Consider the following 20482-nt stretch of genomic DNA (forward strand, 5'->3'; position numbering starts at 1 on the left):
CGAGGGGCAGGAAGACAAATTTACAGAATCAAAGAGCACAACGTGTCATTTAGCTACTCCAGACACCACGTAGCATCTGTTCAGTGGACGAAGCAAAGGGCAAAGGGCAAGGGTCCAGTTCTGTTTCTGGCATTGATTGCTCTGGGACCTGGAGGAACAGTGTCACCTTTTGTCACTCAAGTTACACCATATGCTAAGAAAAGACCATGCGTAGCCCAGAGGCCGTTCCAACATCAATTCTGACCTCCATAAACCATGTGCACACTTTAAAAATCAAGGCTGTGCAAAAAGCGAGGAATGCTATTCTCCATGATTTACAGAAGTAATGAAGACTTCCAATGGCCGGCAACCAACCAGATTCCTGCTGGAATATTCCTGTTTGCTTGACACCTCTCCTCATCCTGGAGCTCATCATGCTTATGTCTAAGCCATGTTCTTCTCATCCAATTTTTGCTTCGCATTTAATTTAAATGAAAAAGCAGCTCTAGGCAGAATCGTTATTTAAACTGCAGTCTCCGTACTCTCCTTTGGAAATGGAAGCATCCAGTATACGTAAGGCTGCACTTAGGTCGAAAGATAAGCTGCGCCGTAAAACCCGGGGCCCAGCTCTAAGGCACGGATTACATCAAGTTCCTGGTCTTCATTGTGTCCTTCACAAGTCGCCCTTTGCTAGCTTTGAGGGAGATGCTAACTATATTGGACTCATATTCTTTTTTTTTTTTTTAAGATTTTATTTATTTATTCATGAGAGACACAGAGGGAGAGAGAGGCAGAGACACAGGCAGGGGGAGAAGCAGGCTCCATGCAGGAACTCAGGGATGTGTGACTCGATCCCGGGACTCCAGGATCACGCCCTGGGCCGAAGGTGGCGTTAAACCGCTGAGCCACCCAGGGATCCCCTGGACTCATATTCTTACTTTCATGCTTTAGAGCAATGTAAGTAAGGAATTTGAAGATTAAGTTTGTAAATAAAAATATACTTTTCGGGGATCCTTTGGGGGGCGCAGCGGTTTGGTGCCTGCCTTCAGCCCAGGGCGCGATCCTGGAGACCCGGGATCAAGTCCCACGTCGGGCTTCCTGCATGGAGCCTGCTTCTCCCTCTGCCTGGGTCTCTGCCTCTCTCTCTCTCTCTCTCTAATGAATAAATAAAATCTTTAAAAAATACTTTACTTTCTCTTATAGCTCGATACACAAGACGGAAAATAACACTTGGTCTATCTACTCCAATTACGCGTGACCTATCACACCAATTCCCAGATAGAGGCAAACCCAGCAGAGTTCACGTTATGGAAGAAGACGTTCTCTTTTATTACTTCATGTCCCGATTCTCAGGAAATTAGATGAGTTCATATTATTTAAAGTAAAATCCATTGGCCTAACCTTCCAGGGACTTGACCCCGGTCGGTCCAATGCTCTCACCATCCCCATCAATTCAATTACATCAAATTACAAGTATATTTGTGCTCTATACTATATAGAGATGCACACACCAGCACATACCCCCCCCCACACACACACCCTCTTTTTGATTTTGCAGAATGACATAACAATCAGGGGCCCTAGAACATAAAACAAGGATGAAGGATGGTTTGCAAGCACTCTGCTCTTCTGCATACTGAGCCCAACACGAGACCCCCCTCGCCCCGCCCAGAGAGAAGCACCCACCGAATGCGACCGGGGAAAGAAACAGGTGAGTACAAGGTGCGTGCAGGCGCTCTCCTTCAGACCAGCTCCTGCGGATACCGTACCTTCCGGAGGGGTTTGAGCTTCGTCTCCATGATGAAGTCATACTTGCAGAGCTCGCAGCAGCGCGTGTCTGAGCTCTTGATCCACTGGTGGAGGCAGGACTGGTGGACAAAGCGCAGGGTGCCTGTGCAGCGACAGGGGGTGATGAGAGGGCTCTCCTCGTCTCCTTCGCAGTGACAGATCCTGGGGAGGACACAGCGGGCAGGATGAGAGCTCCCGGAGGGCATTTCCCACCTGGGGTCCCTCCCTCGCTCGCCCTAGACTGCGTTACAGCTGCACCTGACATGGGGGAGCGTGCGCGAGCCACTGCAGCTTGGTCTAGAACCGAATCCGGGCTCCGTGCAGCTTCCTTCCACCTGCTGCGTACACCCCTGCTACTGGGCCTGAGACACCAGGGCCTGGGGCTGCGCCACCATCTCACCCTTCGCGAAGGCCGTAGCCCCTGCCCGGTCTATGCTTATGCGTCTACAAGCATAAGCTTCATTTCATAAAGAAAAGCTGCAATTTACCAGCCTTGTAAGGAATGTTGGGGTCTGATCTCTTTATTGTTTTATTGTTATGACAGTTCTATAGGAGCACGGTGTGGAGGTGTGGAGTCTGGTGCCCATGGTATCTGACCAACGTAGAGGAATTCTGAAAAATGTAACATGTTACCAAAGGATAATGTGAATGTTGAAAATTTCAGGTTGGAAATATTACAAAGAGGGGCGCCTGGGGGGCTCAGGGGTTAGGCATCTGCCTTTGGCTCAGGGTGTGACCCTGGGGTCCCGGGATCGAGTCCCCCAGGGGGTTCCCCGCAGGGAGCCTGCTTCTCCCTCTGCCTGGGTCTCTGCCTCTCTCCAGGTCTCTGAGGAATCAATAAATAAAATCTCAAAAAAGGGAAATATTACAAAGATTCCCCTAGGAACATGTACACATATTTGGTCACAATGAATGGCCTAAACTGTCAATAATTATCATTGTTTAAAAGTTAGGAAAAACAAGTCACAAAAATAATTGATTTCATAAAGTTCGAGTATGGTAAACTCTATTGTTTTAAAATGTTAATTATTACGTCTTCTGAAGAATTCAGAGTTCACCTTTATTGAATTGGTATGAATTTGAATGTTATAGATTCACAGTCTATGAAATCTTCATTATTCTCGTCTATAGATTTTTGGAAAGAATTTGCTTTCCTCATTAAATGAGATAAGCTTCTCATACCTAAAGATCTTGAATTCAGATCTTAGCAATTCTATAATTCTTGTGATTTACCCAGCCTATTAGAAATTAATAAATTTGATTAGAAATATTTTTTGAAATCTTTAAAAAAAATATAAATGGCATATATCAAAAAAAATCTATAAATTTACTCTTTCAAGTTGAGCTGCAGCAGCAGCAGCCTTGAAGAATGTTGGAATTGCTGCTCTTTCTTTTTAGATCTATATGCCCTACCCTCCAGGAGCATGGGTTTTAAAGAATAGATTTTTGGGATCCCTGGGTGGCTCAGCGGTTGAGCGTCTGCCTTCGGCTCAGGGTGTGATCCTGGAGTCCCGGGATCAAATCCCTTGTCGGGCTCCCTGCATGGAGCCTGCTTCTCCCTCTGCCTGTGTCTCTGCCTCTCTCCCTCTGTGTCTCTCAGGAATAAATAATTCAAATCTTTAAAAAAATAAATAATGGAGTTTTGAAACATATTTATGTATCTTAGCTGTCTCCTGAGAGGAAATGAAATGGTTGCTCTAATTGTCAGCGCAGTAAGATACAGGAATTGAAACCAAGCCCTTCCCTAACCTCAAAATAAAGAAGTATGACACAGTACCCTAGTATTTTGAATCTCTTTTTCTTAATTAAAAATAGTCTAATAAAAAAAGAGCACTGACTTCTAAAGTCCTCAGGGTGGGAGTGATGAGATGAGAGCAGAGGGAAGTTCAAAATCAGTCCTCCTTCCTCCCTGGACTGAGGTAGGAAGTAGTAGTGTTAGATGTAGCACCACAGAGGAAAGGCTGACCTGGTGGGAGAAACTAAAAATTATCCAAGAGCCTATATGAAAGCCCAGAATATCTCTCTTGCCAAATGTGCTGGTCCTAGGAATCGGGGCGAGGTGCACTTTGCATGGTACTTAGTGCCAATAGAGTATTGGTTTCGTGATAGGTGTTCAGTAGATGTTTGTTGAGTAAAAGAATTGTTTCATCAACAAACTATAACTTATTATAAGAGGAACCAGTGAGAACAAATCTGGGTTCCTATAGCTTCATTTGATCGTAATATTTATTGGGGCCAGTGAAATGAGAAGTTGATATTTCTTCTCTCCTTGACTCTCTTATCTCTCTGCCTCTACACAAAGATACTCTTTTAGATTAGGAGTCAGCAAACAACGTCCAGTTCTTCCTGCTGCATGATTTTGTAAACAGCGTTTTATGGACTCACACCCCCACACATTTATTCATGTATTGTTTAGAGCTGAGTTTGCACCGTAACTGCAGAATTGAGAGTTGCCGCAAAGATCATCTGGTCACAAAGACCAGCATATTTACTACCTGCCTCTTCACAGGAAACATTTGCTTACTCTTGCCTTAAATGTGGCGATTCTGGGCGCCCGGGTGGCTCAGTCAGTTAAGCGTCGGACTCTGGGTTTCAGCTGGGGACACGAGATTGGCCCCGCCTCTGACTCCTGAGCTCAGTGGGGAGTCTGCTTGTGGTTCTCCTTCTCCCCCTGCCCCCCACCCACATGGGAGTGTGCGTGCACACACCTCTCTCTCTCAAATAAATCAACAAACCTTTAAAAAAAAACGGTGATTCTGGGTTAAAGTGAATATATGAACATTCCCAACAAAAATAAAGCAAAGTTTACAAAATACATCACCCCAACATCTGCAGGTAACAAAAAGTTGAAGTAAAGGTTACACAGAGAAGTCCACAATAAAAACAAAAAGGCCTCCCTGGCTTGGCATTGAGACCTGCAGATCCATGAACGGTCTACAGGGAGAGGCCCAACATTTCTCATTTGAACAAGAAAAAGTTGCAATTAATGCCATCTGATAATTTATTACTAAAAAAAGATCACGTCAAATGCTGCACAGCTGCCAAGATGATTCCGAGGCTTTGATTTTTTTATTTTACTGACATGAAAAAAGTAATTTATTCATAAGTAGATTTAAACAAAGACCTTGCTGATTACTGAGTTCAACCTGACCTGAACAGTTTACTGATTGTAGTCCAACTTCCTATGTCTTACAGATTCATTTTCTTAAAATTTCTGCAGAAACTGTTACCTGAAGCACCACCAACAATTTCATTTCTTCATAAAATTAAGGTTATTCCCCAAAGGGAAAAATCAGAAGCTGAGTTCGTTATCATTCCCATTTCACAAGATCTATTTTTACATGATTTTAGCATTTTGATTTTTTTCTAAATCACCCAACTCAACTTGGACCCCGAGTTTGTTTCAAATCATGTGGAGATTGTTCTAAATGAACTTAAGAGCTAAATATCAACTTCGAATATCTCCTAGAAATTAAAAAATAATGTGATGATGCCATTAGGAAAAGAATTAAATGCTTCTTAAGCTGATATATTTCACACTGACCACAATTGCTAAATTATAAACTAGAACACAGTAATAAAAACATAGACACGCTTTTTCTAACAGAATAATTGTGTAGAGAAAATAATTTTAATCATAAAATTGCCTGGTAAAATAGTCATAATTTTGATGCATTTTTACCTTATAGGAAGTTGAGGCTTGGGCAATGAGTGATTGTATAAAACTACTGGTGATTGACATTGCTGTCACCTACTGACAAGAATAAGCTGAATTTACAAATTTTATTGGCATTTTACCCTTTTCAATGGGTGCTTACGGTCCAATCAGTATATATATTGAGACTTTTACCATTTATGACTTGAATAAACTTCTACTTCCATGTAACTTTTTAGCTTTCTGTGAAAAGCAGACCACCAAATAGTATTAAGCAAATTAAATTCTGAAGTTGTCTGTGTGTGTGTGTGTGTGTGTACGTGTACGTGTGCACTTAAAGTCCCTTCCTTAACGTTTGAGTTTTAAGAAAAGTAGGTTTTTGTTGGGTTTTGTTTGGGTCTTATGTACCTTAAAATGACCTCCACTGCTTCCCACCCCCTCCCTGGTGGAGGCTTCTTGGCTCTGGTAGGATATATTTTTTTCTATATAAGTTTTTTTTTCTATATAAGTTTTTTAAAAATAATTTATCACTAAAAATAAGTCTTTGTGAGGGTCATAGTGATTATGTAATTTGGGGATTTTTTTCATTCATTGATTCATTCATTCATTCCCATTTTCTTAGTCCTTGCTATATGCAAAGGAAATCAGACAACAGCATCAGCATGTGAGGTGGATTGAGAAGGAGAGGACAGAATCTGGAGGCAGGTACCCCATTTGGACTATTATGATCATCCAGACATTATGAATTTAAAACAATATTGTGACACTGGGGAGGAGACTGGAGACCCTCAACCTGAAGAATGTGTAGAGATGTCCAGAACCTTGTTTGGTTTTCATGTTAGCTGTGGCAACAAAGCCCATTTATGATATGTAACTCCTAAAGGCAGTTGTCCCTGTAGTTGTCAGACAGACTCTTAACTCTCTTTCTCTCTTTTCCCATATTCCATGCCATTCCCCCCCCCCCCTTTTCTTTTCTTTTCTTTCTTGCTTTTTTCTTTCTGTAGGCTCTGTGCCCAATTTGGGGCTTGAACTCACAATCTTGAGATCAACAGTTGCAAGCTCTACTGACTGACCCATCCAGGGACCTCCCTTCATTTTTTCCCCCTTTTCTCTTGGCAAGTCTTTCTGATCTATCTCTCCTTGTCCCTGCCTACATTTTTCTCCAAACCCCTCTCCAATTAAATAATCCTTAAGCACAGTAATTATGGATACAGCTATGTTTGTAATGGCTTAATTTGGATGTTAATCTTTACTCAGAACGAATTCTCCTGCTGCAGAGTTGGGCATTCATTCTTAGAATCCACTTTACTAAAAAGGCTAAAAATGATTAGAACCCATGTGGTCCACGTGGAGGCCATATTGAAAGGTCTTAAGCAGTGGATGAGGAGCTAAAGGTCAAGTAAATGAATGAACAGATATAAAATTCTCTCTTCTTGAAAAAATAGAGCTTAGCAGTGAGAGAATAGCAGATTAGAGGAAATTTTATTTTTAATTTATTTTTAACAGGGAAAACCTGGACTTGTTCATAAGCAGAACCAAAGGTGCCACAGAGAGGCGAGTTTAAGAAAAAATAGGCTAGAGAATGCCCCACTGTTAAAAGAAGTTTCTTGAGAAGTCCCCATTTGGAAATGGGGAAAGGAACTATAGCAGAAGAATGTCTTTGGACAAGTGGAAGAAAACACTGGGAAGGTCAACAGATGCCTTTTCCTGTGAACAAGATGTAGAGGGAAAAGGGTAAGTAAAGGAGACCGAGGAGTTGCAGTAGCTTGGTCTGGGTGGGAGGGGGGTGTCTTCCTGTCTTCCGTTATCTAGCAGAGCGTGTGTGTGCTCAACAGATGGCAGGGAGCATGGGGTTACGGCGCTGGAGAGGTTGTGAGTAATTAGGAAAAGCCACTTGGAGAAGGTGATGGGAAATTATCCGAGCATGAATAGAACCATGGAGCGGCAGTGAGGTCCCCGGTGAGATGAGACTGCACACACCTAGGTGGCCGCTGTCAACACTGCCTTGATCAGCAGCGCTCAGCAGTCGGAGAGCAAGCCTACAGCTGTAGCACAACCCAACGTGTCCTGAGATCACCAAGTCAGAAATGGGAAGGACAGAGGAGTGAAGGATTCTGATGCATCAGCGAACACAGTGGGAAGACAGTTAGTCATAAGGTCTACACTCTGAGCCAGGGGGCGAGTGAAGCCATCCTGTGGTTAATGTATCCTGGGGAAAGGGTGAGTTCGAGAGACTGGAAGTTACAACAACCATGAAGAACTGATGTTGAAAGTGGGATGAAATGGGACCAAGATTGTCTATATGTCATATCCCTCATGGGTGAATTCATATCCTTTCTGTTGTATTTTTTCCCCACATTGTCACAGAAAATTTTTTAAAAAGATTTTATTTATTTATTTGAGAGAGAGAGAGAGAGAGTGCAGAGGGGAGGGGCAGAGGGAGATGCAGACTCCTTGCTGAGCAGAGAGCCCCACAAGGGGCTAGATCCCAGGACTCTGGGCAGTCACGTAACTGACTGAGCCACCCAGGGGCCCCATCACAGAAAAAAAAATTAAAAATATGAAGTTACTTGGTGTTTGAGATTCACAAACAAATCAAATCCTGGCTCACATGCTTGCTTTCTGCTCCAGTAAACTGGAGAGGCTCTCAGTTTACTCACGTGTAAATGAAGTTAAAAATACCTCTCAGAGTGTCATGAGGATTAAAGGACATTAAAGAGTGCAGTACCTGGCACGTTATAGGCAATCAAATATTTATTAATTTTGTCGTGGGACTATGGGGTACTACTGCTGTGACTACTGATTTTGTTTTCCTATGCCATTGCTTTCACTGTACTGGGACTAATTGGTTTTGATGGCTACTTTGGTAAACTGGTTAGAGCCCATGCTTGTGAGGCCGAGGTCAGGGATTCCGACTCTGTACAGGTGAGTTAGCTACCGACACCAGTCATCACAGACATGTCTCGAGGAAAGCTAGGTGAGGGAATATATTTAGATCTGTATATTGAGTGGCCTCAGATAAGTTTTCAGACAGTTGCTTTTCTCATCTTTGAAATGTTACATGGCTATTGTAAGGCTCAAATACGACATATGAGAAAATATTACAAAATGTAAACACTACCCTAAGGTAAGGCATTAGGCCAACATATATGTGATCATCACTAAAATCAACAAAACTGCTGCTAGATGATGGATGCAATGCATTGGATGTTTTTATAAAAGCAACTCAAATTTTCATACCTGCATTTCAGTTTGTAGGACTCTGTCATTCTTCACCTCAAAGACCTGTGATGTCACAGATGATCTACCTCAGTCCTACGATTAGTTTTCTGCTAAGCTACCAACACCCTTCTTGAGACAGTCAAGTCTGAAAACGTTTTCTAGTTCATTTTTCCTAATTTTTTTTTTTGTGTTGTTGGCCAACTCCTCCTTCTTGAGCCTTTTCCCTTTGCGGCTTCTGTGACTACTAGCCCATAAAGTCGGGAAAAGTGGAATTAAAAGGGCATATAAGATGATTGTAGGGATCAAACAGTGGCTCCTTATGGAGCACAGACCAAAGATGTTAGGATTCTGGAGGCTGGGAAGGTGAGAAATGATAGGTGAGATGAAAATATGATATGATTTGGTGGGTGAGACCTCACGGTAAGAGATGACAGGGAAAGAATATAGAATTCAACAGATGCAAATTCATGGCTAAGTCTCTTCTATGAATTCAAAATTATAGGACAAAGGGACACCTTTTAAAATATGAGTATAGGATGTTAACTAGACTTACTGTGATCATTTCACAATATATAAAGATATCAAATCATTGTACACCTGAAACTAATATATGCCAATTATAAAAATAAAAAATAAAATATGAGCACAGTAATTTTGGGACAAATACAGAGAACTACTAACTACCATACTTAACATTTTGGAGGGGGAAAAAAAAGCAAGGAAGGGGAAATTACATGACAGCTGCATTTAGATATGTGAAAAACTATTGTGCGAAATAGCTGGTTTTGTTCTATTCCACAACGAGATCCAATGAGTAGAAGTTAAAGGAAATAAATTTCCCTAAAATACACACACACACACACACACACACACACACACACACACCCAGAGCTTTCCAGAGATGGAATGAGTTACCCCAAGACAGTGCAAATTTCCCATCATTGAAAGTACTCAGCTATAAGTAGGGTATTTGTATGGCAGGCATAGTATAACAGGAGCTTATGCAAGGGTAAATAAATAAGATGACCTCAAATTTCTTTTCTAATGTTGCAATTCTGTTATTTTTTTCTTTCCCACAGATGGATTTCTACCCCCTCCCTCCTGCCACTATTTCTTTGTCATCATTTCCCCTCTGCTTGTCTTGGGGGTTTTGTACTTCAATTTCCAGCATTACTCCTAGACCTGTGGTTTTAAAACACTCATCTCCAAAACCAACCTCTGCCTCTCTACTTGCAAGGAGCTTCAGCTAGTTCTCTAACGCTGGTCAGGAGGTATCCCCAGTAGGACACTTAATCCCTCCGACATCTCACCATCTCTCAAACTAGCTCTTCTTTCCAAATATGCCATTTCAGAAGTATCCCATTCTCAGCTTGCCTTTGTCTTGGAACGTCCATATTCTTTAGACTCAATGTTTTCCATATCTTCTCTCTTTTCCTCCTCACTGCCATCTCCTAGCAGTTTTGAATGATCAACGGACACATGAAGTGTCTTTAAGATTTAGCTCTTTTCAAATCACTCTCAAAACATACAGTTATTCAGATTTGAAACTACTGTCGCTCTTCAAGAACTCTCTCAGGAATCAAATAAAATCCAAATTACTTTACCTGGTTGTCCTATGACCTTCCATAATGTGTATTTACTTTACCTCTCCTGCTGTATTTCCCGCTAATTCCCAACATATGGGTATAGTAGCACGGTGCACGATCTAGCACCTGATAAACAGTGAGTTTTGCCACAGGTAAGTTCCTGCCATGCCAACATCTTGATTCCTGTCGGCCTGGAGGCTACGTAAAGGATACTGGGCGTATTGTCCATCGGCCCTTGTTGATTCAAAATGTTACCATGTTCTGCGTGTGCCATGATGTGAAAAAAGTTAGGGAACACTGGTGTGGTTGTGAAAAGTGCAATCAGCCTTAGATACATGGTTCTGCCTCTATCTATGTCAGTTAAAGTACTTGATCTCTTGTGTTTTCAAGTTCTTAATCAATAAAGTAGGAAAATAGCAGTGTCTACACTTCATAGGAATATTAAGATTAAATTAAGTGCTCAATTTAAATAGTATTTTTCAATCAATATTGAGATGGTTATCTCCTCAGCCTATTGCACTCTGGGAATATCTGCCTCTGGGAATTTCATCAAATACGACCTCATACCTGTGATAGTCTCCCTCTGGATCATACCTCATCTAAATTGAAGCTATTCTAAGACCCACACCCTCAAAGAAACAACCTCTGGATCTTCTTTCCCTACTATGCTCCCTCCATTTCTTGGGGTTTCATTGCTCTTAAATCCTATAGTACACAGATCTGGTCTTTGTTGTTTGTTAATTATTTCACCTACGCAGGCTCTGCTATTATGACCTAGAAAAATTGTTGTTTATTAATTTTGGGGGCAGGATTTTCTTTGTACAGCATGACGCTAAGAGTAGTTTAAGTGAAAAGAGTGTTAAAAAGTCAGAGTAAAGATGGCTAATTACTGGACCAGAAACGGCCTGGGAATGCTATTATTTAAACATGAATGGAGCTCAAAGAGATCAAAAGAGATGGCTTAGTGAGATGATTTGGCAGTTCTCAGAACTTGTTACCCAGTACCAGTGCTTTGTTTATGTTTCGGGAAAATTCACTTATAATGAAAGTGAGAAGTGTATGATCCTTACTTATAGGACGCATTCTTTAATTTGCATTTGAGGAACTAAACTGAGGTGAACCAATTTTATATCCTATCAGAGCACCAGAGGAAGTCAGGCAAGTAGAAAGGAGAAGTAACTCTTACTTAATAAGTAGAGAAGAGGGACAGCATTTAATATTCTCACTAACAGATGTTTCCACCAACTCTTATTGATATAGAATCAGCATACATTTTTGGAATTAAAAAAAAAACCTTATAAATCCAATTTCTAAAATGAAGCAACAAGCTACCGTTCAGCCTGAGATTAAGAAGGTCTTGAAAACACTAATTAAAAATACAGTTATGACCTAAGAATAAAAATATTCTACGGAGCTAATACAATTTCTGTAATCATAAGACTGGTCATTCTGAATCTGGTGGACAGTCTTCCTGACATCTACAGATGAGTGACAGTTCTTCACACACAAGTGGTTTTTTAAAGTGTTTTGTATTCTGAAAGGAATATTTTCAACTCAGAAAAACCTTGGTACATAGCACGACTTCCTGAGTTTAATTTCACACCCTAATTTGTCATCACCGACTTGCTCAAAGCCTCAGACCATCTGCACAGAGCTGTAGGGAATGATCAACAACAAAGACAGTGACATAGCAATGTCCCTGGCTCCTGACTTGATCCTGGAGCTGGTACAAAGTTGCAGCTCATCAGCCACATTTTCTTCCCACCAGATATCACACTGATGCAAAACAGTGGAGAAAGATAATGATCACCTCGCTGAGCCAATCATGGAACCGGGGAGGCCAGTTCTTATTTGAATTTATATTTGAATTTATAGATAGTTTGGTTGTGTGAGCTGCAATGGATTGGGAAGATTCCTTTTATTTTTATTTATTTTTATTTTTTATTTTTTGGTGGGGAGAAAGGGGGGGGGGAGAGAGAATGAGTGGAGGAGGGGCAGAGGGAGAAACAGATTCCTGGCTAAGCAGGGAGGCAGACTAGGACTCCATCCAGGGGCTCTGTGGTCCTGACCCGAGCCAAAGACAGATGCCCAACTGACGGAGCCACCCAGGCACCCTAGGAGGATCCTATTTGAATTGTTCTTCCTGCGGCTGTCATCACCTCTGCTCATGGTTTGATCCTATTGATACCAGGAATTTTAACCCTGATTGGGTTCGAGGATTCACACAAGGACTCCTCTGTCCTGTATAACCTAGAGATTTAGTCTCATAGCGGGCTAGGTCCTCTTTGAGGACTTTCTGGGAAGTTTCCATGGGTTCTTGGAGTATGTCAGAGGCCACCCCCCACCGCCACCCCCACCCCCACCCCATGTACTGGAGCGTAGAGTCCCACGAGTCAGCCCTCAAGTGTATCCAACAACAGAGCAGATCTCTCTCAGCAATCTTGGGGTCACTCAAGCTGTCCAAGTCCTTCAAGTCCGGAGAGACCTAAGGATGGATTCTATCCTTCGGGATAATTCCTCTCCTGTTAACCACCACTTTGCTGCCCTGTCCTTACTCTGCTGGTGAGCTCAGAGTATAACCTACTTCTGGATAAAGGAACTGATTTTCTCCAGCAGTATTTATCTTTCCAGATCCTATGTTATAATTTTGGTGACATACAGGTGAATGAATACATCATGAATGTTGAATGAGTGACCCAATGAACAATTTTCTCCACGTTCTCACACAAGTCACAGGCATTCATTTTATATCAGCCTTGAGATCTTTTTGGATTGATTGTAAGACTGATAAAATTAAATTAGAGATACTTCTAAGCAGATATTCTTAAAGTTATCAGCCGTGTGGGTTGCCTGGCGGGACAGGAAAAACTAAAGGACAGATAATATGTACTTATTTGCTTTCTGTGTAGATATAACCAAAGAAATATATTTGGTCAGACACAAAGTAGAGGTTTTGCACATACATAATAACAGGAGTACCAGAAAAATCATTGTAACTTTTTAGACTTTTTCTTTTCTGCATGTGGCAGAGATTCTTTTCTTTTAATTTATTTTTTTAATAATAACTTTATTTTATATTGGTGTTCAATTTGCCAACATACAGAATAACACCCAGTGCTCATCCCGTCAAGTGCCCCCCTCAGTGCCCGTCACCCATTCACCCCCACCCCCCGCCCTCCTCCCCTCCCACCACCCCTAGTTCGTTTCCCAGAGTTAGCAGAGATTCTTGATTCAAATTGATTTTGTGATAGGCTCCTTTGCAACTGCTAAGTCTCTGAATCCTCATAACCTCACTCTCAACCATGACTTCCTTCCGTTTTTTGGTCCACTCATTAATCTTATCTGGCTGAGCATTACATCAAAGGAATTCTCAAGCTGCCATGGATAATTGACGGAGCAGGTAATTTATTTACAGATAACCAAGAATGCATCGCATGAATTAGAAATATGCTTCTGCATATGAATTCTTCTAAACTGGCAAGTGAGTGTGTTTGTGCAATACTGCTGTTTTATGGCAGCTCCAGCCCCTCTGAATGAAGAATGAGTCAGTCTTTATTCATTTATTCACTTCATTCTTCATTTTTAATCATCTCAACAAATAGTTTGTTGTCTATGCACCGTATGAGAGGTTACAGAAGGTGCTGTGATAAAAACAGAGATGAGTAAGTCTCAGTTTTTGCCCTTCGTAGACCTTATTCGCTGCCAGTTTACACATTGGATAAAGGCACAAGTGGCTAGAGTGCAAGTTACAACGATGTGTGCCATATCCAGTGCTATTGTGTGCAAGGGAGGGCAAGATATGTACAGATTAGGGGTGGGGGCAGGGGTCAGAGTCCAGTGGAAGGTGTAGTATAGCTGGTATTGGAGTGTGGGGAGAATTTTGGCAGATGCATAAAAATAGGTTAGAAGGAAATATGCCCAAATCTAGCCAGGTAGTTAAGTTTAAGTTAGAATAGTTTTCTCTGTTTTTAATTTTCTTTACAATAATCACAACTATTATAGCATCACTAAAGACACATGAGAATAACAAACATGACAAGGTTGGATAGGATCGTAGGGAGATGTCACGCTGAGAACTAAAGCAAGATTACGGAGAGCCTAAAATGCATTTCCTTCATCCAGTGTCAACATCAACAACCACACACACAGAGGCACACACATAAAAAGCCTTAAGCGTATTCAGCTGGAGTGGAAACTCACTAAAAAATGTGAGTAAGAAAGTAAGATTATTGGCTGTGTCACCTCAGAGATCTGAAAGAAAAAGAAGGGAATATGGTAATAGTCAAAATCAGTAGTAGTAAGCACAGGAGCCAGAGTAATAGTTGGGAGAATGGAAAGAGAGAGCACGAGATGCTGTATAAGCAAAGTTGGAGAAACTTGACCGATCTGTAAGGGAGGTGGGGATGAGCTGTGGGACAACGGCAGTAAGGGACACACTCACTGACTTCAGGGCTTTAATTAAAGCTTCTCAGGTACAGATGCTCAAGATCAACCTATCTTCAGGGCCTCTGAGCATTTGTTTGTCACTACAGGTACCACTTAGAAGCCATCATGTTTGTGATTTAATTTTTAACTTAAGTTACATTGTATGGGAAGGTCATTCTGAAAAACAGAAAGAAGTAGTTTCACACTTTCCCATATATTCTACTATCTTGGATTAGAGATATTTCGATGAATAATAATATTTGAAGGACATTTTTTCCAAATAGCAGTTGAATTGCCAATAACAAATAATTATTTCAAATAGTAATTGTATTTGCAATATAGTTTTCCACCTAGCAGTAGAGTGACAAATAGATAATTAATGATGTGGTTCCTTACTTCCTGTCTCTAATTCATATTTTCCTTGTGCGTAGTATGTCCAGAAGGGTTCTCATACCACTTCATTGTTCCAACCATTTGCTTCTCAATCATAGAACAGAAAGCACAATTTTGTGGACCCAAATTAAGATCCACATGCTTAATCAGTTAAACATCTGATTTCAGCTCAGGTCATGATCCCAGTCCTAGGATAGAGCCCCACGTCAGGGTCTCTTCTCAGTGGGAGCCTGCTTCTCCCTCTCCCTCTGCCTACTGCTCCTCCCCTGCTTGTGCTCACTCTCTGTCAAATAAATAAATAAAATCTAAAAAAAAATAAAGTGCTTTATAAAAATAAATCATAAAATTTTTATTTATTCAGAATCTTGACAGATTTTCCAGTTAGACAAGGGAGCAGCAAGCAGAGGGAGAGGGAGAAGCAGGCTCCCCACTGAATGGGGAGCCGGATGCTGGGCTCGATTCCAGGCCCCTGCAATCATGATCTGAGCCAAGGTAGATACTTAACCTACTGAGCCACTCAGGTGTCCCCCAAAATAATTTTTTTTCCGAAATTTATGTGTATGAACTTTATACCTTGTCATTAACAGAAATAACTGAAAACATAGTATAATCCTATTAAAAATTATATGCATAAAGATAGGTTAGAAGGAAATATATCCAAATCTAGCAATTATCTAGCCAGGTAATTAAGTTTAAATTAGAATAGTTTTCTCTGTTTTTAATTTTCATTACAATAACCACAACTACTATAGCATCACTAAAAGACATATGAGAATAAACAAAAATTACAAAGATTTAAGAATAATTTTCCAATTCTACTTCATTTGCTTTTTTTCGTTCTTTAGTAAGTTAACCAATCCATGGATGCTGGATAGACTTAAACATTTGAACAGTTCAGAAAAGTGCTACGTCTTATCAGTACATTTCCTAATGTCGCTTTCCTGCTGTCTTCACGTCCAGCTTCAGGAGCAGGCCTCTTCCCCCACTTTGTCTTGTAAAAAGCTTAAAAATCACATTAAGGCTTTTATTTTTAATTCTAGTGTGGTTAACATACAGTGTTATATTAGTTTCAGGTGTGCAATATAGTGATTCCTCAACACTCCTGTGCATCACTCAGTGCTCATAGTGATAAGTGTGTCCCTAATCTCCCTCACCATTTCACTCATCCGCCCATCCAACCTCCCCTCTGGCGACCATCAGTTTGTTCTCTACAGTGAAGAGTCTGTTTCTTGGTTTGTCTCTCTCCAGGAGCAGCCCTTGTAACATTTTGGTTATGTAGGAACCAAAGGATTTGCACTTACTGTCATTTTACTGTAATGAAAATACAAACTTGCAGGTGTTAACCCTGTCACTGAACATCTGCTGCCTCTACCCAATGCACTTATTCATTGGAAGGACAGAAAGTGCTAAGAATAGTTTGTGCCCCACCTCCACCCCACACATACACGCCAACACCATGGATATCTTGTATTATCGAAATTCTAAGTGTATAAAACATGATACTTCACATGGCTAGAGGAGACATCTATGATCTACACAAGCGTGTGTATTCACACATTCCATTCTGGGATATGATGGTTCCGCTTCAGTTCCTACAGCTGAAGAGGTCTCTCCTCCTGCATCATCAGCATTTCCACCTGCCTGGTTGTGGCTGTGTTCGCATGTGGATGTGTTTCAATTTTTCTCAGTACTCATCACTGTCCATTGAGTCTTCCTCAGTGCTTGGCCTCATTTTGTATTCCTGTAATTTCGTCACCTTTTGATCTTCCTTCTTTTTGAACAGCATTTTTCACTATGAAATAATCTAACTGATAAATTGATATCATTTTTCCTCCGCACTCAGTATAAATGAATTTCATTAATTATATACACCAGATGCAATCATTTCGCATCCCCCCTCCCTCTTTGCCTTTTCAAATGTCTGTGAAGCAGTTGTCTTTATTTGAAGACAAAAACAATACAAAAAAAGCTAAATGGATGACTTTACACATGGAGCTTGATGAAAGGTATAGTAGAACTTTCTTCATGCATAAACTATGAAAGTGAAAAATGCAATTGCAAAAATGCAAGTGCAACAGTAAAAACCTCAAGTATGATGTTCCACTAAACATGATGTGAGATAAATAAAATAAAGAGTATATAGTTGTCATGACTAACTCCCAGTTTATTTTGGTTTTTGATGATTTATGGCTGATACATAACATGAAACAACAGTAACATTCCTCTGCTTTCTTGATATTGATGGAAATGGTATCGTTTTTTTCTTTGATGCATAGAGCATGAAAGAAGGTAAAATTTTGGGCTTAATATTTTAAAAACCTCTTGACAGTTACTGTAAGGAAAGTTGCTTTTTTATTTTTAAATTATATTTTAATTTTCAAACAGTTATTTAATGTGGCTATTCTCTAAAGAAGTACATGCTGAAGGGACCCTGGGTGGCTCAGTCAGTTAAGTATCTGACTCTTGATTTCAGCTCAGGGCATGACCTCAGGGCCGTAAGATCGAGCCCCATGCTGTGTTCTATGCTGGGAATGGAGTCTGCATAAGATTCTCTTTCTCAAAAAAAAAAAAATTATATTAGTGAGCCACAGAGATTGCTGATTTCTGTACTTGATCCCTTAAGGGCATTTGACAAAAAGTAAAGAGATGAAATAGTTCCAAATGGAGCCAAAATAGCCCATCTACATTATTCAGCGTCTCACTAATGATAAACATATTGACAGTCTGCGTGCAAACTCACCACTGGCAAAGGCATGAAGAGGCTACAAAACCTAAACACATTTGTGAGCCTTACTTTTTCACAGAGTGGAATTTGGGCTGAGATGTCTTCCCAAGGGATGCTGAAGGATATGGCTGTGAGGTCAGGTGGGAAATGGATACCAATGCTCTTTCAATCGGGTGGCATCAACCTATGGTTACACTTGGTCACAGTAGCTCAGTGTTTGGGAAGGTGTGCGGAGGCTCTTAAGCAAATTTCAGATAATTTTATCCCAAACTGTTCTCTACTACACTGTATGTAGATCATGCAAAATGATAGAAAATACGTAAGTCATGACTTTTATGTTACATCTTTGTATTTCTTATAAAGCCAACAGGCTTTTGCAATAGCACATTTTATTTAAGACTAAAATGAAAACGAAACAGACCAAAATAAAACCAAGCATGATATAATCTTAAAAAATCATTCTTGGAAGAATGTTCAAGTTATTATATGTCATGGGAAATTAATTCCCTCTGGTTACACCAGCGAGAATTGATCTTGAGCTATTTATCAAGAAAAAAGTGCAGGCTGCCAGTGGATACAGATATTTGCTTCTATGACATTTCTTTTCCCATAAATACTGGCTGTCTTAGAGTTTTGGAGTTTGCAGAAGCCATCCTTTTAAGCACTTATCCTAACACAGCTCTTCAGTTGCATGATAGGACTTTAACCCTGTCCTGTGCCAGCACTCGGTCATTAAAGGAAGTGGCCTTCCGCGGAACATGTTCATTATTACCTGGGACATCATCCACTAAATTGAAATGTTCTCATTATGATTATGATAGAAATTTTGCTTAGTCATTCCTCATTACTAATAGAAGATGTGTCTCATCTGAAACCTGTTTCAGATTTCACGTGACACATGTTCCTGGCTTCAGGTGAAATATGTTCCTGGTTTCACATGAAACCTGTTCCTTTGCTTTGGCCACTGTGCTATGAAAATTAAATTTGTAGTAAATTTCCATATAAGCATTTTTGCAGATGTAGTATTCTTCTACCCTTATTTTCGTGTGTCCTGATTTTTCTTAATTTTCTAGTTTATCCTTTTGGAGTGTGTGTGTACATTCATGCACATGTGTAAATGTGTATAGACACACTTATATATATGTGTACATTTACATATACGCACACATATATCAATATATATACAGTATGTCAAGTCATTGAAGAAAGAAATAGAAAATCATCAAACATAAATCATCTCCTCTATTTATGTTGGGCGTTGCTTTCCCTCATGTGCATACGTGCACCAGGCTCCGTTTCCTCATACTTCCTAACTCCCTGTATTTACCCATTGCAACATAAACACCCTGTATTACAACTGCCTGTTTTCTCATCTGTAGCTTCTACTTCAGCGGTGGTCAAACGTTAGCATGCGTTGGACTCTCACAGAGGTCCAGTTAAACTAGACAGCTGGGACTTGCTCCCAGTTTCTGGTTCAACAGGGTTGAATCTGGGTTGGGATCCAATAATTTGCATTTTAACAAGTTCCCATGTGATTTTCGTGCTACTGGTGCACAGACTATACTCTGAGAACCATGGATTTAGTAGTTTGTTGGTTTGCTTTTCGTACAGTATCATTTGGAAGTGAACTGCAATTAGATGAGAAATTTGAGGTTTGATCCAAAATGAAAGCTGTAAAAGCCACTACATCTTCTGTTTCCACCAATCAACTTGTCAAGTTTGAGAACTACTATCCCAAATGGTTTTAGGAGCTGAAAAGAAAGAATCTGTACCAGTTGTTCACCCCCAGGCTTCATTTTAGTGTTTCCAGGTTATAGAAGTGCTGCCAAGTGGACCTCCTGCCCAAAGCATGGTTCTTGCAATATGTGTATCTTCTGGGCATCGATCTGTGCACTTGAGATTAGGCTAACAAATCAGTGATTCTCAGGCCCTGTCCGCTCATTAAAATAATCTGGGATGCTTTTAGAAACGTGCTGTGTTGAGACATCACTTCCCGGAGGATCTGGATGGGGTCCTTGCAGGAACATTTTGTTGCTGTTGTTTTTTAAAGCTTCCCTGGTGAGTCTAATATGCAGCCCGGATCGAGAACCACTGGGTGAAATGATCTCTCTGGGTTTGTCTAGTTCCAACTGATAGAATTTTGAGGCTTTCAAATGTTGATTGGAATCAAGACTCCTCTAATGCATGGAACACTCTGGCAGTGCCTATGACTTCTATTTCACTCTAGTTACTTATTTTTCTTCCTTTATTTCTTCCAGTGTTACTATCTCAGAGTATGGCAAAACATTTTAATTTGACTGTGCCCTCTGAGAGTTGTGAGCTAGCTCAGATCAAAATACCTTTAAAATCAAGACATCAGAATTTACTAAGGTGGGGCTCAGAGGGGCCAGATAAGAACAAAGGGGTACAAGGAAGGCAGAAAATAGGAAGGTTTCATGATCACTTGTTAGATCACCATGAAGGAAAGAAGAAAGTTTGCAGCATAATATCTAAAGTAAAATCCAGCTTTAAGAAGCTTTCCAAACACAGGATCTCCTGTATTATGGCATCTTCAGTTCTGCATAAACCTGGAAGGGAGTGAAGGGGAACTAACAGACCTCGCCAGTCCCCCTTGTATCCAACAGAGGAGGCAAGGAGAACATCAGGCTGAGTTTAAGGCTGTCAGAGTGCTATGAACAAAAGATGACTCACCCAGGCTGCTCCAGGGGC

The 20482-nt window shown here is 40.7% G+C and overlaps 1 protein-coding gene and 1 long non-coding RNA gene across 3 annotated transcripts in view; one reads left to right on the forward strand and one right to left on the reverse strand.

Moving 5' to 3' along the window:
• The window catches only part of MARCHF1 (membrane associated ring-CH-type finger 1), a 798496-nt gene that overhangs the window by 53640 nt on the left and 724374 nt on the right, over positions 1-20482 (reverse strand). For both annotated transcript variants that reach the window (XM_038559139.1, XM_038559140.1), the window contains one exon: positions 1749-1929. In XM_038559139.1, coding sequence (XP_038415067.1) covers positions 1749-1929 — 181 coding nt within the window. The remainder of the gene's footprint in view (positions 1-1748; positions 1930-20482) is intronic.
• Positions 1536-10674, forward strand: LOC119869376. Its single transcript, XR_005370959.1, has 3 exons — positions 1536-1690; positions 6929-7156; positions 9724-10674. It is a non-coding gene; the product is annotated as an uncharacterized LOC119869376 (long non-coding RNA).

Source organism: Canis lupus, chromosome 15 (assembly GCF_011100685.1).
Source record: "Canis lupus familiaris isolate Mischka breed German Shepherd chromosome 15, alternate assembly UU_Cfam_GSD_1.0, whole genome shotgun sequence".
Taxonomy (NCBI): Eukaryota; Metazoa; Chordata; class Mammalia; order Carnivora; family Canidae; genus Canis; species Canis lupus.